This window comes from Dicentrarchus labrax, unplaced genomic scaffold (genome assembly GCF_905237075.1).
Source record: "Dicentrarchus labrax unplaced genomic scaffold, dlabrax2021, whole genome shotgun sequence".
NCBI classification, from domain to species: Eukaryota; Metazoa; Chordata; class Actinopteri; family Moronidae; genus Dicentrarchus; species Dicentrarchus labrax.
Window position 1 is genome coordinate 21,942,791 of NW_026136711.1, and position 27,711 is coordinate 21,970,501.

Genomic DNA, 27,711 nt, shown 5'->3' on the forward strand with positions numbered 1-27,711 from the left:
TTTACTTAGTGTACATTTGACCTATGAAAACAGACGAGGCAGACAGTGCGTGGGTTGTTCATGGATAGGTTATTACAATTTAATACCAGGAAACTCCAATCAGTATAAAAGATCAACAGCTCCAACTTGGGTGAATACATTTTATAGGCACTGTACATTTATAATTGCACATACTTAACTAGTAGTCACAGCAATAGTTATACCGTAGAGATTTGAGCACCAAATACACGCATTGGTATTAGAGCAGAACTAACACTCATGCTGCATCTGTTTAAAAAAAAATCTTGTCAAACTGTTTTTTTTTTACCTTTAGTAAAATAAGAGGAAACAATCCAATAAGTTCTATTCAATTAAAATGACAGACATTTAAAAGTAAGTTAATTTGGTTTTGAAGAGAAAAACAATCCTGTGTGAAAAAAGCTCATTGTTATTGACTCTGAATAGCTGCATTTAGTTTGAATGGTGTCATAAATTGTGTGAACCCAAACACAGTGGTATTTAATCTTTTAATATTACAAAACATTTTATTTACATAAATTACAGGAAAGCACACACTGTTATACCAGTCTACATTAACACATGTCCTTTATATTGTCTAGTTGCCTAGTTTTCATCACGTTCACTATAATTAGTCACATATTTTGTTTAACAGAAGGGCTAAATTTATTTCATAGCATTTTTTTTTTTTTGTTAATGTCTACAACATTTGGATATATTCACAGCACTGTAAGGACACAATAAGAACAGCCTTTTGTTTTGTATAACACTATTGCTTCACAAGCACCCATTTGACAACAAGACTTTTTAGGACAAGGCACGGTGCATTTAATCACATCTATCTGTAAACCAAGGAGATCACAGCATATTAAATCTATACAAAAAGGCTTTACAATTGATACATACTGCTCGCTGTAGGAACATCATTTAGCTTTCACAGTTAGTTACCCTTGCCACTGTCAGTCAGTCGACCCAGCCAGAGTTATCTCTCTGCAGCATGTTGGATGGCATGGGGGGACTCCGTCAAACACAGCCTTGTTCAATGGAGGGATGACTGATGATGGGACGGTCTCTTGTGCTTAGAGAGGAACCTTTTTTCACAAAGAGGACGTTGTAGAGTCCACCACCTCGCGGCCGTTACAAACTGCTGGCACATAGTTAGAGGCTGATCCTGGGAGAATAAAAACAGCGACAGGAAACAAAACTGTAAACCGGAGATAAAAGCTGTAAGCAGAATTATGGAAATAGACAGTCATGGGCTTGTTACGGTCAATTTCTTCCACAATTATAAAAATGTCAGTTTGCAGTAGTTGCTCTCAGCAGTGGAGGAAAGCAACTAGTAACTGCATTCACTCAGATATTGCACATACCTCTATATTACTTGAGTGTTACCTTATACTTTTACTCTACCTATTACTACAAATGTATTGTATTTGAAAAGCTACTTTGTTGGACTCACACAAAACATACAATCAGCTCATAAAATATCATGCATTGTTACAGAATAAATTACTTACCCGTATATAATGCTGTTACATTTAGCTCCAGCTTGACTAGCTATAACAGTAAACTGCTATTTACACCTGAATGCATCAGTAACAATAATCCACTATATATATTTATATACTGTTAAACTAGTGTAAAGCCTTTAAAGGCACAGCTGTAGTGTGGACTAAAAGTAAAAGTTATACTTTGTATGAACTATGTAAACTATGTGTCTGTGTTTATTTATGAAGTTTGTACAATGAATTAGTCCACTGGTTTATTAATAGACATCAGATAAGACTGGCTCTTATCCAAGAGGAAAAGAAATGTAATTTCTGGATTTTAATTGCTTAGCCACGCTGATGCAAAACCACGGAAAACAAAGCTACAAAAACTTTCAAGATTACCTTATTTGAATTCTCAGGTTTCAGTGCTTATCGTCCTGTTTTGTTAAATAACATCTAAAAATCTGTGAAGCACATGCAACATGTAGCAATTCTGTACACCAACTTTTGGTGGTGTTTTACAAAATATTGCATGTGTTCCATAAAAGTCAGGTTGCAGTTCTCTTGTTGATTGCACTGCTATTACTTATATCCTATTTTGGAAACCTAAACTGTTGCAAGGTATGAGGTTGCAGCTGAAATTGTGCTGGTGTTTCTTTAGTATGCACAGTACTAGATAGAGCAATGAGTACCAGATACAGCGGATACTTGTACCTTTAGAGTAACTGGAGCTGGGAGCAGAGGCAGAAGCAGAAACTGTGGCACTGAAGCGGTTGGTTGTGACTCTGAGCGAGGTCACATTTTTCTGGGGCTGAAACAGGATGATGTGAACCTTGGGAGCAAAAAGGCAGCCGAGAACCACCGAACCGCTCAGACTGACAGAGATGCACATGGTGGTGGTCTGCACCTGTGAGGAGAGAGTGTGTAATGATCAATATATCTGTGTGGACTTTTGTCTTCAAAAGGACTAATGAAGTTTGTTCAAAGGCCACTCCTCACACACACGCACGCACGCACACACACACACACACACACACACACCCACACACACACACACACACACACACACACACACACACACACACACACACACACACACACACACACACACACCTGTTGCTTCACTACAGCCTTTGATCCAATCAATTCACTCACAGTTTTATTTGTTTCCTGCTCAGGTTACTCCCAAATCTTTAATCCAATCAGTGAAATTCCCTCTTGCCCCTTTTGTGATTATGCCCAAATTATGGAACTAGTCCGTTCATTTCCCTTTTATTTTTCCAAAAATCACTTCCAAAACCAATAATGGCTTCTCTGTCAAATACATACTGTATTCACTAGTTTCTCTTAACTGCTACTTTAATTTTTTTTATTACGTGAATGCAGTTTTGTCAAAACACATTTATGATAAACAAAAACAGTTTTTTTCCCCTTCAGTTTAATAATGAACACTGATGATTATTTTTAATTATGATTTTTTTTATCTAGACTTTTGGGGCTTTTTCATGCCTTTATTTTGACAGTAAGATAGACAGAAGTGGGGCGAGAGGATGACAGCAAAGGGCTGCACTTTGGAATCAGTCTCTGCTCATGCTCTACCTGGTGAGCTACCGTGTGCCCAACACAGGTGATTATGTGTGATTATGAGCTTTAACTGTATTTAGTCACTAATACATTTGCTTCATTTAGAGGATTGGTCCTAATTTTCCCCTAAGTTGCTGTGTCCTGCAGTCATATCCTGCAGCGATTTTTACAGTTGTTATTCTCGCATTATTAGTCACATTTCCATTTCCATTTCCAATTATGTATGTGTGTGTGAATTATGAATGTTAGCAATTCTAATTGTGTATCTGTATGTGCATGAATATGAGGGCAAGAAGAAGAATGTGGAATAAGCACAGCTGGCTGTCCTGGAAAGTCAGGGCCTTGTTAGTCATATTTCAGTTGCTAATGTGAGCTGACTGCTGGGGTCATCTTTCTGAGCACAATCCCTTCCCACCCCACTGGTTACCCCTGCAGTCCAGGAACTTCTATTTGCAGAACCACAGCATGAAGTGAAATCCCTCCTAAACATACCGCACAACAACAACACTGCAGAAATATGAGAAGTCCTAAAACATTTAAGCTTCAGACTACAAAAATACTTGGTGGAAACACCGCCAAGACTGGAGCTAATATTACTTTACTTGTCATTTCTCTGCATCCCCTTATCTCTTTCAGCCACAAAGATGTCTTTCTAGCAGTTATTTAAATTTAACAATTCCTTATACAAATAATTAGAAAGTATTAATAGGACATGCTGTGGCGCTGTGTGAACCCTATTGTGTTTTTACTTTAAAACTGACTGCAAAGAGAATGAGATTGCACTTTTCACTATATTAAATGCTGAGCACCTTGTAAAATCTATTTTTATATTTATATTCATATATTAATATTATTTTTTAAACATATATTTGCATTTTAATTTGGATATGCATAATATCAAGTATGTTTAAACCTTTGGTGTCTTTTATGATTCAGTATTTTACTATTTATCTTTTGAAAATCTATGTAGAGAAATAATGGGTGCATGTATAATTAACCCTTATATAGTGGACATACTTCAGACATTCACTATAGTGATAATGTTGACTTAAATAAGAGGAATTAAATGTACAGGAGAAAGAGATTTAAAATAATTTACACGTAAAGGTTTCTGAGAATAGGAGAATATCTGTATCCATCTGTGAAACCTTGAGTTCATCATGATTCACTGGGCAACAAGGCTAGTCTCTCATTAGAATATTTCTGTGCTATCCAACCCTAATTTGAAATGTGGCAACTGAACCCACAGCCATTATTATTGGTGTCACACAGAACCAAAGCATCAAGGTCTCTGTTGCAGTGCCAAACCTCTCATTCTTTCAATTACTGTGCTGCCTCTTCAGTGTGAAGCCTTATACTCTACAATGTTCAGCTGGTCTCATATATCCCACTGGGGATCAGGAAAGGCAGAGGTTTTAGGTTCACGGTTTGGGTACCAGGAAGACTGATCACTACAGACATGAAAAGCCTAAGGTACCTCATGATGATACAGAGCTTGTGTGATCCTAGACCTCCCCCCATCTGTTTGTACAACAAAGGCCTTGTTGCTGACCAAATGCTGTGGCAGTACCCTTGAGTCTGCCTAAGGCACGAGCACTCATAACTTACATGTTTTGTCAGATTTGTTCCCGTTGTTTTGTCTTATTTTTGTTACTCTACACTGCATAGAGAAATAGATTAATTCATCTTTGCAGCTATACATTTTCTACTTGGGAAAACTAAAATATATATTCAATATTTTTTGCCTGTTGCAGTATGTCAGACAAGTCCAGTAATAGTTATGAATATTCAGCCCATTCATTGTCATTTTTGTTATGCAGGGTAAATTCAGCCTTTAGCTATTTGTGTAAAGGCTGCAAAACTTTATCCCCTTGTGACAACTCTGCAGCAGACATGTCATATTTATTTGACTATTAGGGAGGCAGTGCCACTAAATGCCTCTGCTTATGATTATTTTTACTGCATGTTATGATACTACTTGGTGAGATTATATAGGGCCAGTTGTGATTTAGTCTTGGTATCCAATAACAAAAGCTGTAATAAATCTGAAGAATTCATCTTTTGCACCTGAAATGTGTCATTAAGCATTTAGTAATGCCATGACTCAATGAATCAGTTTGACTATTAACTATTTCTATCTGTATATTCTGGCCTGATCTGTCTCCAGAGTCTTTGTTCTTGTCTTGAAAGATCCTTCAAACCACATGAAAAGAAAGCTCGCTCTTTCATGGGTCTGGGTGAAGGTGATCAAATGGAATCTGAAAGTGACACCTTCTTCTTTAGGAATGATAAATACTAGGGATCATTTATAGACGTTTACATTATTCCACAACAGTGGGCTTAAGAAGGTTCTAGAAATATTCATTATAAATACTCAGTTGACTTTATAAAAACATTTTCATAGATTGTTACCCTGTAGTCGCTGGCAGTGACGTAGAAGATGGGCTGGAAAGCGAGCCAGATGATGCAGGTGGTGTACATGGTGAACCCTATGAACTTGGCCTCGTTGAAGTTTTCTGGGCACTTTCTTGTCTTGAAGGCATAAACAGTGCAGAGGATGATGAGGATGCAGTTGTAGGTGAGGGACATGAGCATGCTGGAGTCCCTGCTGTTGCACTTGAGGGTGACCACGTCTCTCCTCTCTGGGCTCACCTCCTTCCGAACCCCTGGCACCTCCACCAGCAGCCAGATAAGGGCCACTAGCAGTTGGCAGGAGATAAGAGCGCCACAGATCGCTACCTGGGAGGCGGGGCTGATGAAGCGTGGCCGCTGGGCTCCATCCTTCACACCGCTGAAGATACGAGCGATGCGGTTGGTCTTGGTTAGAAGAGCTGAGTAACACACTGCGAATGAGGTGCCCAGGCCTAGTCGCCGTAGGGTGCAAACAGCAGTGGAAGGTTTGGCAATGTAGATGAAGGTCATGAGGTAGCACATGAGCACTCCCAACAAAAGGATGTAGGACAGTTCACGTCCACTTGCTTTAACCACAGGCGTCTCATTGTGCTTGAAGAACAGGCCCACTACTGACAGAGTACACAGTATACCAAGGCAGGAGATGGTGACAGGCCCAATGGCCCAGGCATCTTCCCATCGGATGTATTCTTCAGGTAGATCATAGCAGCCAGTCAAATTAGCCAGGGGCCACTGACCAAAGCTGCAGTCAGCACAAGTGAACTCATCCTGCAGGTACTGGTAGGGCTGACAGGGGATACAGATCCAGCAGCACACATCTCCAGGTTGCATACTCTTCACCTCGTTCTTCCTGCAGGGGTCACTGCACTGAGAGGTGGGTGGTCCAAGGCCAAGCCAGGGTACCAGGGAGGTGTTCAGGGTCAGGTTCTGGTCCCAGTAGCCAACCTTCTTGTAAATGAACTTCCCATCTTCTTTGTGGTAATGAAATATGTTGTAGCGGCTGATGCTGTCGCCAAAAGAGTCAAAACGCACCATGTTCTCTGTGTCTGCAGGTCTGAATGGAGCTGGTAGTAGGCAAAAATACACAAATGTTGATTTAAAGCTACTTTAAAGGATTTAAAAAAAACATATCCACACTGTAAATCTCAAGACAGTAAAACAAGCATAACAAAAGAAAAAGACTAAAACAGTACAATTTATTTAACGAAATTATATGAATTTGTTTACTTACAAACATTACTAACATAAAAAATCACTATCCTAGCATATGATCACTAAATTGCTGTAAATACACAACATACTGGTTTCCTGCCTTTAAGTTAATTTAAATGTGGGTATTCATCCAACCAATAGCCAACATTCTCTGGATAGTATGTTCTAGATAGTGTCCTCTCCCACTGATTCCATGCTAATTAATGAATCATTTTTGCTAATTGAATAATTACAAAGCCTTGTTCAGTGCTGCAGAGGAAATCATTTGAAGTCTTAATCCAGTGACATGCTTATTTGCAACCACCCGCCGTTTGCTTCACATGAAACGTTCAAAAGGAATTTAATCCCATTCTCCGCTATTTAAAAACAGTTTCACACGTAAAAGGTATACATAACACAAGCGTTCTTGTTCGAGAAACACATTTGTCTCCTTTTGCTTTCGTTGCTTTGCTTACCTTCAAACTTGGTCTTTAAGATGAACTCCTTGTAGAACCTTTTGCCATTACCTGGTTTCATGGCATCACAGACCTTGGATGTGTTGGAGCATACAGCTTGCCTCATGTTGTGCAGAGCATAGGCCATGGCATAGACTGCATTTACCACAAACATGATCTTGGACTCCTGCTCAAAAGTTCCATCTCGTAGGCTGTGTTCACTGCAGCCAGGTTCCTGAAGGCTACAACCAAACCGGTGCTCCCAAAATTCTTTGAACCATGGGTTCCTTGTGTTGGTGTATGGGTTCAGTTTGGTGAAGTAGTCCTCAAACTCTCTAATTGGGTAAGAGGCCAGCTCGATGGTGAAAGCCCTGTCTGCTGCTGTCTCACTGCCCCTTACCACACTCTCCTGCGCTCCCCATCCATCACTGGCCACCCAAGTGAAGGTGACATTCATGCGAGTAGCGGCTACCAGCAGCTCACGGGCGTCTTCGCTGCGGGTGAACAGGATGACCACCTTGGCATTGGACTTCTGCTGCAGAGAGCGGATCACATTGTCATAGCCCTGGCGGTTCATGGAGCGGCTCACCTTGGCTGAAGTAGCGATGCAGATTTGGCGAGTACGGGCTTCCTGCTGGAAGGCATCAATACCAGTCTCACCATAGTCGCCCTCTGATGCTACAGTGGACACGTAGGTCCAGTTGAAGTAACGCAGGATCTCAGCCATGGCCTTGGCCTGGTAGAAGTCAGGGGGCACAGTGCGGGCAAAGTAGTCATAGCGGGTCTTGTCGCTCAGCTTTGAACTGGTGGAGGCATAGCTAATCTGAGGGATCTGGAACAATCGCAGGAGGTTGGCCACCTGGAGAAAGAGAAGTAAAATATTTCAGTAACCCCTTAGCCTCACCCTCCATTTCCAAGTGTGTAGGAGAAACTACGGTAGCCGCATAACTAGTGAAAAATTCAGTGGAAGAATTCAGTGTTAGAGCCAGTGTTTGGTTTTTCGGTTCTGGGCTGCTTTAGAAATGGCAGTATATAATGGTGGACTCCATATGGTCATTCTAAGGTAATGAAGACATTCTTATTTTTAGGTGATAATACACTAATGAAAACATGCCTATGAATATTATATTACATTTCTGCCAATAAATCCTCATAATGGTTACACACAGGACCTTTAATATTATATTTATACATCCAGCAGACATGGACAAGATTAGCATTCATTCAGAATCGTGTTTCTTGGCCTCTGGAAAATCATTCTCCTTTTAGCTCTGTTTCGGTTTCCACCGACTCCTGAGGGAAATATTAGTGAGTGTAAGAGTGAAAGTGAACCAAAACAGTAAAGTCGCCAGCTGGAAAACCAAAACATTGAGCTGAAATACATTACAAAGCTCAGCAGAGCTAAGGGAAACTGCAGAGCTGGGTGATAATTATCTCTGGTTTGTCACTACAAGTGGTCCCTGTCATATTACACATAGTCATTTTATGCAGTGTTATTCTAAAAGTATTGATTATGGCCACTTTAACAGATCTAGAGTGATATAGTTGCCGATGCTTGTGCAGCTGGCAAGCATACAATATTTTCAACGTTAGAACATTCTTGTAGTTTATGATAGCTGACAATTTTGAGTCAACAAAATGATGCAATGCTGCATTTCAAGTCCTTTTAAGTATTTTTGGTTTTAAACGTATAGATGTCCATCTGGTCTCTAGGTGAAGTGCAGCCATTAAAGGGGCAGAGCTGCTGTCTGATGCGCTTCAGCTCTGTGGCAGTGACTGGCAGTGGAAACAGCGACAATTCAATGTTCCTCTATCTCAAACTGTTTACTCTGTCAGGGATCCACATCACCAGCAGCTAGTGCCACAAATCCCTTCACAGATAGTGCGAGATAACAAAAGCAACAATGGCACAGAGATAAGAATTTTATCAGTGTGCTGTTTGCTGCTTTCTCGAGTTAAAACCATTCTGTCAAGTCATTTAAATCTCATGACAGATTTTGTTATGGTGCCCACCTAACCCAGACAAATATATTGATTCCCTTGTGGAGATGATAGTTGGTGGTGAGTTCAACAGGAATCGCTGATAATGTTTGACTGAAAACTCCATGCTACTGACATGGTGTCACACTCATAACATAAAGTTATTTTCCCACACAGCATTACAGAGCTAACAGAGAGATGGTGAAAACTTGTCATTTTGCAGGATTCCTCATGAGACACAGTGGTGATTAGTAAATACCCATGAGCTTCAATATAACTAGCTCCTCCCTCAGGCATCATTGTATGCCTGGAGGCTTCCCAAACAATGGCATCCCCATGGATGTAATTGGAACCTTCCACACTCACACTATTAAGTACTGTTTTCTGTTACAGCTCACTTATTCCAACCCACAAGAACCTAAACATAGCTATCAACCCTTTCTGTGATATTATAAATCTTGAGTGTTATATACTATATGTGTACTAGGATCACAATTTTGCATGTGGTGGATGCTCTGAACATGTGTTTCAATCTATTTTTAGTCACGCTAGCGGCATTTCTCTAGGGGGTGGCACTGTTGGTCACTTTGTCCATCACTTGAAATATCTCAAAACCTATCGGATGGATTGCTGTGAATTACTGTATAGATGTATGTCACCCTAATGGTGAATTGACATTGGTGATCGCGACATTTCATTTAGTGTCACCATCAGGAAATTTTCTTTTTATTTGTCCAATATTGTAGTTTATGACTAACTAGTGCATTTCCTGACGAATATGCGTGTGAGAGCTGGAAGCTGTTAGCTGCTGCTGTTGCTGTTACCAGCTGTGGCAGCTGAAAGCTGCTGCTACAGCAGCAATTTTTCACATATTTTAATGACTCTTACAGGTGAAATTGTATCAAATGCTACAGACTTTTACAGCATCCCCATGTGTACAACTTTGCAGAATTTTGTTACCATGTAAATAATACATTAAAGAGACATGCCAGTTAATGGTGTTTTCCTAAAGGCCACAAAGTGTGACAATTTGTGCCATGCTTTAATATGTCAATGTGCACATTCTCATGGATAATTTCATTTCATTTAAGACAACAAAATTACAATTACAAAAATATCATGTTTCTTTAGTGCCCCCTAGAAAATGTAATAATGCTGTCAGGTGTGATCAAACCTTTGTAACACACCCATGCTATGCACTGAGCCAATGCCACTGAGTAAACAGTAAGCAAGATTAAATTTTTTTTAATTGCATAGAAAATAACAGTTGTAGCGCTGACATTCTTATAATGATAAGTAATAAATAATAATATGTTTTCTTGACAATTTTGTGTCTGCCAGTATGTCATAAGCGTGAGTATTGAACTGTGAACCTTGTAACAGAAAAAAAAAAGCTGATTGCTACCAGTGTTTCAGCACAGAGCCACTTCATTAGTGCCAGAGTGTGATGTATGTATTACGTGTTCAAATTGTTTGAAAGAAGAGAGAATCTGTAAGTTTAAGATGGAGTGGGAAGAGACTGAGTACCTGCAGATTGTACAGTCAATGAGAGCGTGACAGCACTCTCCCTATCAATTAACGTCTGGAAAAAACTATAAGTCCTATGGGGACTGTATTTACATTGTGAGAGAGATGATGCTTGTTGCAACAACACAAATCTTAGTGTTTTTATGATACAAAATACGGAGCAGAAGGTGAGCAAGTGATTCAAATAGAATATTCTATTCCTTAATAGATAAATAAAAACAAAATGTCATAATATCTTGTTGATTTCTTAAAAACTGAGATGGTGAACATGGTAAACATTATATCTGCTAAACATTAGCATGTTAACAGTGTCATTGTGAGCATTTATTTAGCTATGGACTCTTTTGCTTCTTCTTTCTACTTTCTTCAGGAGTCTTCTTCCATTACTCTCTCTGATTGCACAGTTATCTCCTCCAGACACAGTCACCTTTTCAATGCTGTGACTAGCCTTAATATGAAGTGAAGCATTTGTAAACATACATTACTGGACTGAGACAGACTTAGGTATATGCAATGCAAACACACTCTGTTTTGCCTCAGAAATTAACCCTGATCTGCAAGCAGCAGCCGTGTGCTTAACCTCCTTTAGCTAAAACAGCCTAAAGACAAGAGCCAATGGAAAACACGGACATACTACAAGCTCTTGAGGGGATGAATGGAGTAAATATGATGTATTTAGACAAGTGCCCTGCACCCAGCAGTAGTCCTCTCCACAGTTTCCAGTAGAATATAGGGCAGAGGTCTCATCAAATTACCCACTGAGAGACGTGATTTCTGTTGATAATGTATGGGTAAAGCCTGATTGGATCCCTGCATGTACTAATTCATTTATGTTTACTGGGATGTGTACAGTATTTTGTATGCAGCAGGCTATCATATGAGCAACCACACATATGAGTCAGTCACACTTGCATGGTAATAAGGTTTCCTCTTGCAGGTTTTTTAGACAGGCAGTTGGCCTTCATCAATAGATTGTTGGAGAAGCTTGACAGCGCACCTTTCAGGACGGCACTGGAGTGTGTGACAGTAACCGTCTGTTCGTCCTCATGCGGTACTTCCCTCTCGCTCTCTCCATTGACAAGTCAGATAAGAACACACCCACAGTACTGGCTCAGGGGTAGCATACTGTAAATTTGCTTGGAATGCATGAGATTCCACAAACTCCACATTTGCATTTCATTTCTTAATTAAGGCCAGCCACTGTAGATGTTATAGTTTGCAAAGAGCTTTGCCTACACTTTGACTGAGACTAATTTATTTACTCATAGCCACTATATTCCATATCTCTTGACTTTACCCCAAACCAAACCCTACACACAAACCACTTTAGCTTGTTTGCAACTGCAGTCATTTGAGGCACCAATTAGATGCTCTTCATGGTCAACTGGTTTAAAATCCAGAAGTAGTCCCCAAATGTAATATAGCTTGGACCACAATATATAAAAAAGAAAACATGACAAAGGCATATTCACACCACAGCTTCCTTGTATGAAGTGGTCTAAGATTTTAAGGCACCTTCTTACATTTATACATATATTTTTGTATTATCTATATAATCTTTTGAGATGTAGAAATCATCTGAACAGTGCCCTTTATTGTGCGAGGACAAAGTATATAAAAATAATTGCAAATTGCAAATCATGGCATTAATTGGATAAATGACCTCATTAGCATTACAGATTATATCTAATATATCATGGTGATTATGGCAATACATTACACAGTTAAGGTCTTGTTTTTATTCTATTTTTTAGTAGGTTCATTAGTGAAACAGTGATTGTTTTCTATAATGTTTCCTTCTACAAGTTACGTATGTGTCCTTCCCCTCACCATTCTTTTAAACCCGAACTGTTGCAGTCTCCTTCCAGAGCAGCAGGCAGTAATAGAGAACATGCTCTATTATATCCACAGTGCAGTGATTACATAATATGTTATAAATATAGATAAATACTGCCCAACAAATACCATATGTCACCATATGTCAAGAAAAAGGAGACTACTATTAATTTCAGTGGCTTGTTAGGCAGACAGGGACATGTACTGAGCCTAGACTTTTCTGCAAAGAAGTTGGAGACATCTTGTGTCCAGCAGTTAAAATTTTTAATTGAGGAATATTTGCATATTGATAGACTCTGGGGTTTTTTGTGGAGAAAACATATTACACACACATTATCATTCAGAGTATTTTTCAATGTAAAAATGCATTTATTTGTGCAAAAAATAAAACATTAATAAAAATTCATAATTCATATAAATTCATTTATAGAACCCTTAGCTTTCTCCCTCACTTTAAACACCAGTTTCACTCTTCCCTATGTTCCATTTGTGACACAAGCTTCCTTCATAAATGTATTACAAGACAAACAGCCCATGGACAATATATAACATATGTGTCTACATTTTACAGTGCCTAGTGCCACAGCTACAGATAGGTCTACGGTCACCTCAGACTACGTTGGAGCACTCTCCTGTAAATCTATACTGCATTTGTTAAGTGATTCTATAGCTATGAAAGTAGTTAAAAATAGTAAAAGCAGACTGCAGTAAGCGCTGATATTTCATAACAAATGGAACAGGTAAACCATGAATTTGGGAGTATAGTGGTAATGGTGTCTAGCTTTGAGACAAACTCATCATAATTAACAGAAAAAAAGACTACACACAAATAACATTCTCAAGCTCCTCAGAAAATGGGCTTGGGATCCATAAGCTCTACTGTAGTTGAGTTTGGATTTAATGCTTAATATATGATGATGTGTATAAAGATGCACTGTGAAGAGCAGTATTATGGGATTTCAGGCGAGTGTTCCTTCAAAAGAGCAGAAGCATTGAGGGAAGATATGAGATAGCTGGAACAGTCTCTTACTCATCTACGTCTGTCATGATTTTTTTCAACATGGAAAGTCCATCTGTATGTCCCCGAGGTCCCTGTCAAGCTGAGTCCTACAGTAAATACAGTAGATGGCACGCAGAGGGAAACTTAAGGATGTACAGTGCACCAGAGCTGCCACTTCTGGTAGTCATTTAAAGGTCCAGAAATACACATCATGCATGAAGGATATCGCATCGCTACTAAGTTTGGTATAATTTATTTGAATTGTGTAAGTAAAATATGACTGTTGCAATTAATAGCAAAATCTTGGATACAAAAATAAACAACCAGTGTGAATCACTGAGTTTTTTTTTTACATCCAATACTGTGCAAATGTAATGAAATGCAAGCAAACCTGGGACTGACGATATTAATTAATGTGATTGCTGAAGAAAAAAAATATTCAACAAAGTAGTTAAATTCTGAGGCAGAGTTTAAACTAATTTAATGATCTGCTTGTTACCTAAACATAATGTTTCTTCTCAGTGTAGCTCCAGTTCCAAAAAGAAACACAGATGTTGCACAAATAGTAGCAAAAATGATCCGTGCCAAGCTCGTGTTAGGGCCAATTTGGATATAATTTTGTTCAATTTCTGAAGATGAGAAATTATTCCTGTAGAAGGGAAATCACACAAAATGCAGCAAGAAGGGAAATAATAAAGATCCTGATAAAGTTAATTTTTAACTGTCCTGGATGACAAAATACATCTAAAATCTTTTTACGTGAGGTAGCATTAGTTCATATGAAGATCTTGGAATCAGTGTTTTATAATTCCATGACAGCAGCTGGAATACAATGATTTGAAAATTATGAATTGTTTATGTTGCATAAGATAGCAAGAAAATGGTAGTCAAAGGCAATGACAGGTTTGTATTTTAATGTATTCAGCAGTCTAATTTTCCATCCGAATATTCACTGAGAGGAAACAGCATCAAAGCTAAACAATGCTGTAGTCAATTGTGGAAAGATGGCTGAAACAGCAGAACACCAGTGTGACTTAATTGGCCGTGCAACATCAAAAACATACATCTTAAACTTGGATCTAGGCTGTTCTCTCTAAGACAATTTGAGGCAAGTCCAAGCACCAAGTACTTCTTCAGTATGATTGCAGTGCCTCTCTCCTTCAGGCTGATTCTTCCAAATGGGAAATTGGATCAACAACTTTGCAGTGCTGCATACCTCTGATGCATTTGCTCATTTGCATTTGTTTATGCCAGCTGATCTCTCCAAGTTCATCTTGGCATTTTGTTGTTGCCAATAAAGGAAAATCTTAGCAAAGTGTAGACCATTCAATAGTCTGTACCATTTTATCATATATCTGCTGGATCAGCTATCCATCTGTTCTGCAGCTGATGAGGATTATTTCTGATTCGAAGCAGCTTTGTTGGATCCTTCCACCCTTAATTTTAAACTATAATAGGTGTAATTTTGGGAGGACAAATGTTCCCCGATTCATTTTATTATTGGGGGAACAATATTAATGTGTGTGTGTGTGTGTGTGTGTGTGTGTGTGTGTGTGTGTGTGTGTGTGTGTGTGTGTACGTTTAAACTTGCTAACTTCAATTTGCATATGGGTATCATATTAAAATACATGTTAATAACTACTGGATGTTTAAAGAAAATAATTTGTTTGCTTTCTGTCTCTCGTTTCTTTGTGTTAAGCCTGGAGCAAGAGCTAAGAGAAACTGCCTAACTATGCATAAAGACTGGAAACAGGGGAAGCAGCAAGCCTGACTCTGTCCAAAGTTCAAAACCTCTACCAAAACCTATAAGACCAAGTTTTTCATTTTTCTACTGTTCTTACTCAAGGATGTAAAAACATTAATTTGTACTTTAAAAAGTGGGTGGCTTGCTGTATACATTTCTGTAAGAACCACAGTTTATTTATCCGTTCAATACTGTGCAATATTTTGGTTGCCAGGCAATGTTACTGTGATGACAAGACTCCAGGAAGTCACTGTGCCCAGCTAGTCCAACTCAAATAACTGAACCACTGTCCCATTTCTGCACGTATAGTTTTACATATAGTTTTTAATCCCGACAAAAATATATTTAACTAATAACCCCTCTAAAAATTGCCTGTAGATGTGAATATGAGCTCTACCGTGGGACATGGTCCTGCATGCCTGCCTATTGGCATACTGGATCCATAGTACTGGCCTTTTACCAAGCATCCAATAAAACTTAAACTATATTCAGTCCAGACGCTGCAACTTTTTTTTTCTAGCGAATGTGGGATATAATCTCTGGATCTTCTTACTTTAACACCATATGTATGTTTCTTAGTTTTGTGAAATGACGAGATCGTTTGGTGATATTGGGAGATAAAGTAATGTGTTGCTAGTTCAGAATAATTTAATATGTAGTAATCACATGAAAATACATCATGATAACATGAAAAATATAATAACATTAATAGGTGTTTTAACAACTCCAGGTTGCAATTGCGTTTGCTAACACACATTTGCCCAAACAATTTAGTAATATATAAACATTATTTCTAGGAGACATGGTTAGCACAATGTATTTGTATCTGTTTTGTTGTTTTAAGTATCTTTTGGCCTGATTTCAGCATTTGATATGATCTCATGTAAGATATTGTTTAGTAAAAACAAGGCTAGGCAAGGCAAGATATTTATATAGTACATTTTTACTTTACAAGTAAACTCAAAGTGCTTTATGTGTGCAACAAAGGCCTGAACAAATGATAAAAGCAGCAGATACACATGTAAGCACTTTCATACATAAGACCATATCGCACGTCTGTGGGTCAGAGCTGTGACTTAATATTAGTGCTTGTATAGCTGGGAATGCAGCAGCAGAAAGAAATGTGTGTTGATATGCCTGCACGCTCTATTTCAGGAGGAGACAATTCTTCACATTAAACTTACACGTATTATTTCCTCCCACCAGCAAAACAATGCTCAACACAAGAGCGACCTTTCGAACCACTCTCAAGTACAAGGATATATCTGTGAAAAATGATGCTCTTTATCATCTGTGTAGCTTAAAGCGTAGAAATATCACTTGTAGCCTGTAGCAAAGTCCAGTAATTTTTTACTGTTATTGAGACTGGAGTGCAGTGCTCCTGTCACACAATCTCAAGCCCCGTTCTAAATAACAGCCACAGGTTCTTAGCGAAGACTGGTAATTTATTCCTGTGATACCGTGTGAAAAAACAACTGCTCTAAGACAGATGAGATGAAGGGAAGTGCGTCTGGAAATCGATGGTGTAGCAATATTATTGACCGTGTGGGTCCTGACTCTAACCAACCTTCCAGTCATTACAATGTTTCCCTTCACTTTGAATGACATTCTGATGTGCTAATTAGGGAGCTGAGCAGTTTTCTCTGAATGTGCTAAAACTTCCAGTTCAAAAATAACAGTCTCTAGGAGAGGAGAGGAGGGGCGAGGGTTTTGGGGGGGGGATTCAGCTATAATATCACATGATAAACAAGACCCTTTTGAAGTTAACACCAAAGCAGGATTTTTTTTTCACCCGACGCAATCTGTGAAGACAGAAACACAATAAAGATAGAGCCCTCTGCAAGACACATCAACAGACTTAATAAACCGCTGCAAACCAAAAATATTAAACATCAATATATGGTGGGACAGATATGACTGAACTCTTATAAGCTGAAATTACTGAGGACCTTCTCAGCAGCTTCAGCAGTGGTATGACAGAGTTTGTCTAATGGTCTTAAAGGATTTAGTGGGTGTTTTTGAAAAAGGATATTCAAGTTTTAGGATACTAGATTCTCAATAACTATCATCTGAAGGGAGAACCACTCATGCAGTAGCGCCATGTTACGTGTTTAATTTAAAGGGTTGACAGGTTGTTGAACTGCCCTGCAAGAATTTCATAGTTCTTAGGGATTTTTACCAGAAAAATACTTGATTTTTCTTCTTTGTGTGCATGTGTGTTCAATTATTTAAGGATGTGTAACAATTTCAGTGTGGATTTGTGCTAAAAGTTATTTGCATATAAGTCCATGTTGAAGAGAAAAGTTGTGATTATGCCTCTAGGCAGATTTCAGCTTTTTACCGTGTGCCTGTGAAAGCAGAGAGGCTTGTGAAGTTGAAGATACAAATCTTATTTTTGTGTGGGAATAGTAAGATGATTTCCTTGCTCTTTTTTTCATTATGTCTCCATGTGGGTAAAGCTAGAAAATTCATAGTTAAATTCATAACTGCAAAATGTGTAGGCTGTTAGGACTGAGTCATCATTCATGGTCGATTCTATACAGATCCCAGATGGCAATAAAGACTATTTTCTAAAAAAAAACAATCAGTAAGAAAACATAACAAGGACGACAACATACACTGGGCTAATTATGAAAGAATCCTTTTGAGGCTGAAGAGAAACTGGCACATCTCCCGCCATCTTTCCCACACCTCATCCTTGGCCCCTGTCACAGCCAGCATCAGCCTTCTCTCCACATGCAGGTGGACACATCTTTGCCAGCCAATGGAGAAGCACCCCACAGATGGGAAAACCAGCTCCTCTCAGTGTTCCCCAGGAGCGTCCCTGGCACTTGTCCTCCTCAGTTTTATAACCCTCTTCAACTCCACTTCTCTGGGATAAATAGGGATTGTGTAAATCAGTGACCTCTCAATAAAATCCCACCACGGGCTTCTGTCCGCTCTCACAGCTCGATTCATTATAGTGCCCAGGAACTGAACAAAGAGACTGTTGAGCATAGTGATGGTAGAGGTATGTATTCAAATTCATACAAAAGTTTCCTTTTGAATCGGTGACTGTGTGGTCGCTGAAGACTCATTCACAAGGAGACACACACACACACACACACACACACACACTCACACACACACACACACACACACACACACACACACACACACACACACACACACAGTCCTTTTCAGTCCTTAAAAACATGCTGTTCTTTTGTCAAAGCATCCTCAACATTACGGGAGAAGATCTATATTATCCACTTATTTCTAAGTGAATGAGCCGTGTATTCAGTGGGGGCTTTCCAACATGGAGAAGGTTGATATCCTCAGTCCAGTCTGTCTATGAATGTAATCTCCATTCATCACTGCAGACTCCTGGCAAACTTCTAAAGTTGGATCATATTCTGACGTGGTTTCACAGTCAAAGAGGCTGCAGCACTTAACTTATTAAAGCAATCAGTGATTCCCATATATTACTAACTGTGTGGAGCTTTCGGGTATTATATTCAAATAACAGTCCAATTTTCACACTCCGAAAGGACAGCCATAAGGATTAGAAAAGATGTGGTTATTAAGTTTCTACCTACATATATTTTAGGAAGGAACTAAAAGTAGTTGATAGGTTTAAGAAAAACACAACCTGAAAGGATTAAAAGGTAGTTCAAAGAAGTAGTTTCAATTGCATTTTTGTGAAAGAGTGTCCATTAATACCTACAGCCAGGAGATGGATAGCTAGTCCAGAACACCCTGTACAGCACAACTTGTTTTTATCCATTGGTTTCATATGGATTAAACAAAAAAGGAAAAAAAAGTTTGAATTAGGGACTTTTAGAGATAAGAGATAAGCATTTTTTTTTTTACTTTTGGACAGAGCTGTCTAGCTGTTTCTCAGTTTTTCGACTCTTTATAGTAAGCTAAGCTAACCATCTAGCTTCATATTTAACCGACAGACACAAGCCTAGTATCTATCTTCTCATCTAACTCCGGTCAATAAGCAAATAAGGATAAAATGAGAGCTATCAATATGATTTCAAAGAAAAGTTTAAGGAACAGACTATATGTTAAAAACTAGAATAACTATGGTTTTTGTGCCTCCGCCAAACAGTCAAGTTGCAGTTTACATCCATGCCTGTCTAGACTAATAATGTATGTAATAATAATGTATGTAGTGAATACTGTAGTTAGTTTTCTCCTGGCATTATAGATGAGCTGTGGGTGACACTCACTCAATGGCTCAGGGCTAGCTAGCCACGCTCCTATACTTTGTTATTCACGTGATTCTGATGACACTCAAAATTCTGAATTTGGCCGTAAGTGTAAGACAGAATAGATGAGATGCATGAAAGCATGTGCTGTGATAGTTAGTTTACTTATTGTGTCCCAGTCAACCTGTGTTTGAAATTCATTCACTCAGCCTTAAATTATGGCTACAAACCTATTTTAAGGTGACAATGAGCAAAAACAAAAGTACAGTGAAGTGGACCTTTGACCTTTTGGATAAAAAAAGGTCATCACTTCATTGCCGTATCACATTAAAGTTCTCAGTGAAACTTTGTTATAATTGATAAAAATGTCTTTGTCAAGGTCATTTTAAGGGTCAAAGTGACCTTTCACCTTTGAGCCAAAAGTTTTACCAATTAATTGTCCGATCAATTCTTAAGTTATGGTGTTTTTGACCAGTGACCTTGAACTTTGACCACCAAAATCGAATCAGTTCATCCTTGAGTCCAAGGGGACGTCAACATTTCAGGAAAATCTCTTGAGGCGTTCCTGAGATATCACACTCACAAGTATGGGGCAGACGGTTATACGGACTGAGGGACGGACAGACATTTTTTTTTATGCCTCTGTGCTATCGCCGGCGCAGAGCAATAAAAACAGGTGTATTTGGACTAAAATACATTTCTCCACCCTAACCTTCATCCACTCTCTCCTTGAGCTTGTCAATAGTCTCCATCTCTCTGTTGGGAATCACTGGACTCATCAGTATCATTCTATCTTTACAATCAACCCTGATGACACAATCTTGATTCAACATCTAAAACTGAGTAATCTGAAATGCATTCATTAACTTAACATTTTTAACAGCTATGCTCATGGCTTCCAATGTCATCTTCATACAGTAAGTAGCATGTACCCTGATTAGACTGCATCAACACTGCTGCATTAGCAGTCATTCAGTCATCAGCAGTTTCAGGTGTAATATAAAATATTCATGTAATGCTTGGTGTATGTCATGTGTATAAATTTACTGGATGTGTAATTGTTGCATGCAAGCACAAGTTTCTATTAGCTCTGACCTTTTCACTACCGGATTTCCCATCACAACATTTTACCAAAATAAACAACTTGACATCTTTTGTGTTTCTAAAGAGGGTTAATGTTGAAGAGATGTCTAGATGTGGAGTGCATGTTGCTGTTAGAGGTGTTATTTATATGCTTTTAAAGCATGAAGCTGGTAATGTGATGAAATTGCACTATTTGAACAAGTCACTCTGAAGTGTCCTTCAGTGTGATGTCACAACTGGAGAAAATAAATTAAGGAGCAGGGTCAGTGACATTAGCAGCCAATCACAAGTTTCATGACAGATTCATTACAGCTGTGGAGCACTGGACACGAAATATATTTTTTGTGTGCCAAAAACTCGTCACCGTTGTACTTCCCAATAATGACAAATCATAACAATTTGTCACAAAAATAAGAAGAGTGTATACTTTGCTTTAGCTATTAATATATATTTGGCTGAATAACAATGGTGTTTTTGCAAGATCTAAATCAGCACCACCCTAACATCTGCACAAGAAGTGCCAATCTGTTTGGTAGATAGTAAATGTCTATAATAGTAAACAACTGGTTAACCATTTGCCATAGATACAAACATGAAAAATATGGTGAAAAATGCTCATTACCTGTAAGCAAATGAAGTCTCTGTGACTTATGCATTAGGTACGGCTGCACATTACACTGCTAATTAAAAATATCTTTATATGCGTATGGTTGACATTCCAAAGCTTTGCTGGAAATAAAAAGATAGAGCTTACTTGTGTTTGTGTGTGTGTGTGTGTGTGTGTGTGTGTGTGTGTGTGTGTGTGTGTGTGTGTGTGTGTGTGTGTGTGTGTGTGTGTGTGTGTGTGTGTGTGCGTGTGTGTGTGATAAATGTGTGAACTGAAGTTAATGGAAAATGTAACTAAATTATGCCTACATAGTCACTCACAACACCCAGTGCATCATGGTAATTATGGCGTGTGAGGGCAATCAGAATTAATTAATTATGCTCAGATGCTTTGCCTCTGGCAACCTTTCATACGTGTGTGAAAGGTCAGTTTTCTTTGCGGTGGGAATGAAGTCGCTGACAAAGTGATGGACGTCTCTGTGAATGTTGATGCTTCAAACAGAATCATCCCAGGTGGATTCTTATTGTAGCCAAAGTAAAATCTTTCCACTCAGCATCCTATGAAGACTTACTGGCATCTAGTTTGACTATGGTGTGAGCTACATCTGTGGTTTAACGCTAGATGTATGTAATGATGAAGTGACCATTTACTCGAAAACAACGGTCACGGCTGGTTAGTGTAGGTGCTACAAACTGGCATCAATTATATCAGAACTGGAGAGTATTTCTTCATTGAAAGAAGAGCAAAGAACTGCACTGAAGGCTTTTCTTGATGGAAAAGATGTTACATGGTTCGTTGATCTGATTGGTTGAAGTTCGCAGACAGTGATAGACAGATGGTTCATCCAATCAACTGCTAAGTTTTTTTTGACATTTTCCAAACTGTTTCCAATGCAAAATTTCACAGTTAGGTTATAAATGCATGCAAATGTAACAAAAACAGTGAACTTGTGATTGAATTTTCCTAATTACCTGAATGGAAACGTCACTGTAGGATCCTCCAATGACCCCAGAGATAGCCAGTGGAACCTCATTTTGGATGGGTCTGGAGCCGTCTGGGCAGATGAAGCCTGGATCGTGCACCTTGGTGAGGGAAGCCCTGACAAAGTCTAGAGACTGCTCCAGAGCATACATGTCCTTCGAGCAAGTGTCCAGTATGTGGGCCCCCAGCTGGAGTCCGGGAAGGATGCGATCGCTGGAGTTAATCTCATCAAGTGCCAGCAGCATGGCTTCCAGTCTCTGGATCCCTCTCTCCTCGTTGATCTTACCACAGTCCTCCATCCCTTCACCTTTGTGGTGCACCGGGAACAGGCCTCCAATCACCAAGTCCCCGTCCAAAATGATCTCACGTTTGGCCACGGGTGGTAATCTTGAGATGCTGGGCAGGACTCCTAGTATCAGCAGCTCCAGAAGGAGCATGTGAAGAGGCCAATAATGGGCAGAATTGGCCAAGGACCTGGGGCAGAGCACTACACTCAGCATGGCAGGATCAGGAAGCAGGGTTCAGCTGGTTGAAGTAGAGAGGAGCAGAGGTTCACAGGCTCTGGAGGCAGATCACATTGGAGTCTTCTCTCAGTGGGTGCAGCATGTTTGATAGTACCTGAGCAAATGAAAGGAAAAAGTAATTACCAAGGTAATCAAGCCTATTTCATGATCTATCTATCTATCTATCTATCTATCTATCTATCTATCTATCTATCTATCTATGTCAGAAAATACCATTTTGCTAATGAGGTATGACACAGAAATTATTAATAACATAACCATATGTCTCAAAAGGTGCATTATTGACGCCCACTGACAGCTTATATTTGTGCCTTTTGTCACTGATTTTCATTTGTGCCATTACTCTCTTTCAGTGTTTCGCCCACAGAGTTATTCAAAGATATGAAACAGTCACATCAAGGCTTACAGCTTCATGTCTTGGTGTGGCTGTTTTATCTCTAAGCCAGTGTATATCTAAACTTTCTATTCCAAGTGGTCTTTTTTTCCCTACGGGCCAATGCAATCTAAAGAAATGTTAATGACAAATAATGCTATTATTGGACAGTCTAAACCCGAGACTGTTTTGACGGAGGCTGGAATTGCGGCTACGAGTCTTATGAGTTACTTTCTGAAGTGAAACATAAGTAGAGATTATTTCAGCCAGGCTCTCGGGGATGCCAGAGTGAAATATTATCACTGCAGTTTTATCTGAAAGACAAACTTGGAGTTACCACTGCCGAGTGACCACATCAAACATTTATAGATATTTAAGGCACCTCTCAAGTGAAACGTAATTTTCCAAGCTTACAACCGACATATCACATAGATGGTGGTTCTCCTCAATGGCTGGGGTTGCCATGGAAACACAGTGGGTAAAAAAAAAAGGGTTGGACTGCAGGAAAGTGGGCAGTGAGACATGTATGCTAATATAGATTCTTATCATGTTGAGGTTACAGTTTTAGGTCTCACCAGGAGTTGTTATGATGTCTGATTAGGGAGGTGGGCTGGTTCAATCACAGAGAGAGAGGGAACCAATCATGTTTGTTCAAAACACAGTCACTCATCACATTCATCAAACACACACACAAGTTCAACAAACACATTGATTGGAGCAGTCTTTACATAGAGAGAATAGACTTTTAAGGACTTCAAGCAGTATTAGTCACATTATTTAGAAGTCAAAGGAAAGCACAAAGTACACATGAAATTGTCTGTGTCTGCTTTGGATTTTTTTTTAATCCAAGTTCAGATTTCGCAAGCTGCCAAGCTCTGAGGATTTTCCAGCCACCGTGTGTGTAGTTTGGACTTTTCGTTGTGCAGCTGCTCCCCTCTCTATTAACAAGCAGTAGGGAACTTATTCGTGACTTTTCCTATTCTGTCACACAGTGTTGTTACTGACATTGCAACATTACATAAAATGTGTCACTTGTAGACCCAAATGTATAATCACTTCTATTATTAGTAGATCTCTGAATATCATTTTATTTAATCTGTTTGTGTGTGTCCTGTTTCCTGTGCTCACAGAGGCAGAGAAACCCCACAGTGGGGTATGCAGGGGTAGGTTACAAAAACACCAGCTCCTGCAGCTATATCCAGATAAGTTCATCTGGTATGTGTGTGTGTGTGTGTGTGTGTGTGTGTGTGTGTGTGTGTGTGTGTGTGTATTTTCAGGGACATTTGAAGAATATCCTGTGACATCCCAGAAGCAGCGCAACCAACAAACAGAGAAAACGAGGAGAAAAAAAGTATAATGAATGCTGAATTTCCCCGCAGATAAATATTACATCAGGTCGTGGGTGGGAAACCATGTGGTACATTGATGGATCCACTACCCTCTATGCAGTGGGGAGGATTACATGTTGTAATGTGTGAAGTCGTAATGTAAAAGCTGTCTCAGACCTGCTGCATGTGCTGGACAGTTGGTGCAGGTGTTTGGTATTGCTTCGTCACATTTGCCCTATTATTAGAACCAAGGTGAGAAAGTAACTTCAGACTTCAACATTAAGAGTCTAATTGCTCCTCTGTGCTGTCTGTTGGAGCAGATGGGGGCTTTCTGGTTGCAAAGACTAGGTCACAGTGTGAATTAATGGCGCAATAAGGGGCAGTCAATTAGGCAGGCCTATATGCAAACTAGGCCAAAGTGAGGCTGGAGGTCCTGAAAGAGCCTCTCAAAACCTTTAAGAAGTGCAAATAAATTCTGAAGAGTCTGAAGTGGGCATGAGCTACAGCTATCAAAACCATATCTCCTACCAATATTTGAAACACTTATTAAATGGGGAGCTGTGTTATCAGTTCGCATGAGCGTTAAATCTCAGCCTCTGATTAGTTGTAAAGTAACTCCTATCAGGCCTCGATCACATCATTAAGACTATCTTGATGTAGAAATGGCTGTCACACTCACACTCGGCAGCTGAGAGAGTCACTCGCTCCCCAGATGTCTGAGCACAATATTCCCTCTGAAAGGCGAGTTCAAAAAGAAAAGGCAGTGTGCTTTACTCAGCTTTGAAGCATCAGCTAATGCATTACTGCGCCCGCCCAGGACAGAGAGGATTTCGCAAACATTAGCATAAAGATGCTTTGAGAAAAAGCCATTCCTTATTGTCTTATCCAAATGTAGCAAATGTGTAATGTATGACTCACTGCAGTGATGAGGGATTGGCACGTATATAATCCTACTATGTACACGCATCTATGGAGAAATAACATGTTATTCATGTCTGGAAAATGAGCTGAAGAGATGGTTTAGAGGGTGAGGGACTAACCACCTGTTTGTTATGTTGATAAACTCTACTATGATCATGCAAAATGAATCCATTTCAATGTGTCACTTAATACTATCATGTATAATAATTTTATTAATGATAATTTCAGTAATATCACCTCAAGTTTTTAGACTAGATTTGTTTGGCACATAGCCTTTTGTTGAATATTTGAACATACATAATGTGACATTTAATTTTGTGTCAAATCTACTGCACACAAATCATTAAGCATGTTGAGTAATAACAGCCTAAACACAACATTTGCCTCATGAGATTTATTTAACATATTGCTTTCCAAAGTTAACGTGACCAACACTAATAGGATGATAATTTATAGCAGAGTTTTTTTTTGTGTGTGTGTGCTCATTATTACGACAAAATCCACAAGATGGATTATGAACAAAGCGGTGTCCTTTTCCCAAGCAAAACCCAGGTTCACTTCTTTCTTCACATGTGATGTGACATTGAAGAGCAACATATTTTCATATTATTCTGGAAAAACTGAGATATTCAGTCAGAGGACACAAGACAAATCACCTGAACCATTTAACATTATGACCTTTCATTATCCTCTAAAGGGCTGGAACTAGCTGTTAAAAGCAAACGATCTACCTAATGAAATACAAAAAAAAGAAAAAAAGTCACCACAACTCCACTAATGATTTCCATCATTATATCATCTCCAGTAGGGACACAGTTTATCCCTCCACCTGGACTTTGTCAGCTGAAGGAATTAGGATGCCTCTTTGGTGGCCGGCAGCCAGTTGACTGTGAATTTGAACATAGATCAAGTGCATCATTTCATCAAAATAACACTGGGACATCTGGTTGTCAGTCTGTTCAGCTCTCAAAAACAACAGATCATTTTATTGTGATAACAATATCGCACCCGGATGTTTATTCACAAGAAAAAGACTGAGAGACAAAGTGCAGATATGAGAATGAGCCTACAACAGGTTGTTTATTGACTGTTGGCCACCATGTTACCATCCAATAATAACATGATAATACCATTCATAGAGCCATGGTGGTGGAATTACAGTAACCTACCTACATCCTCTTACATTGGAGAGAAAGCCCGCTGCTACATCACATCCTGTCTGATCCACTGACAACAATTTCATGCATGCGATCGTGGATTTTTTAATGTTTTGCACAGACCAAATACTTCCATGCATCTTGCAAACTGAAAACAACACAATTACATTCACAGCAGGATGCTATTACTTTGTTTGGGACGCTGTCTGAAAACAAAAGCTCTGATTGGTTTAAGAAGAGCGATATTAGATTATGCAATTTTTAGTTGAGACAATTATGACTGTGCTGCATATTCTCTTGGGTTCGAGTGGGGAAACAACTTAACATATCCATCAGCAACACATGCCAGTATACGGTCACATAGTATAGGATACACTACTACATTAAGTTCGAACATATTCATTGGTGACCATGTAACAACTGATTAATAATAATAATGGATTTAATGGCAGTTAAACTGATATATTGTCGACTCAAATCTTACATGGCTTAAAGCAGTAAAAAAGGCAAAGACAGATCGAACAGGAAAACGCAGAGACAAAGTCATTTCCAAGGCAGACTTTGTGGGGTAAAAAAGCCACCCTACTACTGTGTAAAAAAATCAAAGTTATTAAGTTATCATTTCTTACCTGGTTGTGTACACTAGATGTATCTTCCCGGATATATCTGCAGGTCTCTTTTTCCACAAGCCCGTGCGACAACACACACAGAGACAACGTGAAGAGCTTCATGTGACGAGCGGAGTCCAGATGTTGTTCACTTTGAGCTTGTTTGCCAGGCAGCGGTTGGGATCTGTCCTTGGTTCTGAAGTGATGTTCACATGGGCAAGTGTGGCAAACTCCTCTCGGTGTTCTCCCAACTTGCGCCCGCCAGACCCACCACCGTGTGTGTGTCTGTGTGTGTGTGTGTGTGTGAGAGAGAGAGAGAGAGAGAGAGAGAGAGAGAGAGAGAGAGAGAGAGAGAGAGAGAGAGAGAGAGAGCCTACAGACCGGAGCAATATAATCGAAGCGCCCAAATATTGCTCATATGTCCACCAGCATCGACAGTGATAATGCTCGAAGGATTCTCCTATATGTTTTCTGTCAGCTGGACCGAGAGGCAAGTTAATCTAAATTGCGACACTTTCTGGCATTATTTTTTTCCTATTTATAGTAGTGTCTCATCGGGATGTGAATCAAAATCAACTTCCAAAAACAAGAGCTATTGAGAAATCCTTGCTGTAGCGCCGTCGGATCACGCACATGCAACCGCTCTGTGCGCAGCTCCACAGCTCTAATGAGTGCAACGAGTCGACGCGCTCTCCTTTCAGAAACCTGACTGCGCTT

The 27,711-nt window shown here is 39.3% G+C and overlaps 1 protein-coding gene across 1 annotated transcript; it reads right to left on the minus strand.

The window, feature by feature from the left end:
* Positions 1–492: 492 nt before the first annotated feature.
* Positions 493–27,711, minus strand: grm2b (glutamate receptor, metabotropic 2b). Its single transcript, XM_051414184.1, has 6 exons — positions 27,016–27,711; positions 22,074–22,701; positions 7,151–7,988; positions 5,484–6,547; positions 2,202–2,394; positions 493–1,168 (listed from the first exon to the last, which is right to left on the minus strand). Exons 2-6 carry the CDS (start codon positions 22,581–22,583, stop codon positions 1,095–1,097), a joined length of 2,679 nt encoding a protein of 892 aa, XP_051270144.1. The 5' UTR covers positions 22,584–22,701; positions 27,016–27,711; the 3' UTR covers positions 493–1,094.

Excerpts from the sequence above, each read along its gene's own strand:
- grm2b (XM_051414184.1), bottom strand. The coding sequence starts at position 22,583 with ATGCTGAGTGTAGTGCTCTGCCCCAGGTCCTTGGCCAATTCTGCCCAT. Across the intron at positions 7,989-22,073 it reads ACAGTGACGTTTCCATTCAG|GTGGCCAACCTCCTGCGATT; the intron begins GTAATTAGGAAA and ends CTCTTTCTCCAG. Across the intron at positions 1,169-2,201 it reads CAGCTCCAGTTACTCTAAAG|GATCAGCCTCTAACTATGTG; the intron begins GTACAAGTATCC and ends TTATTCTCCCAG.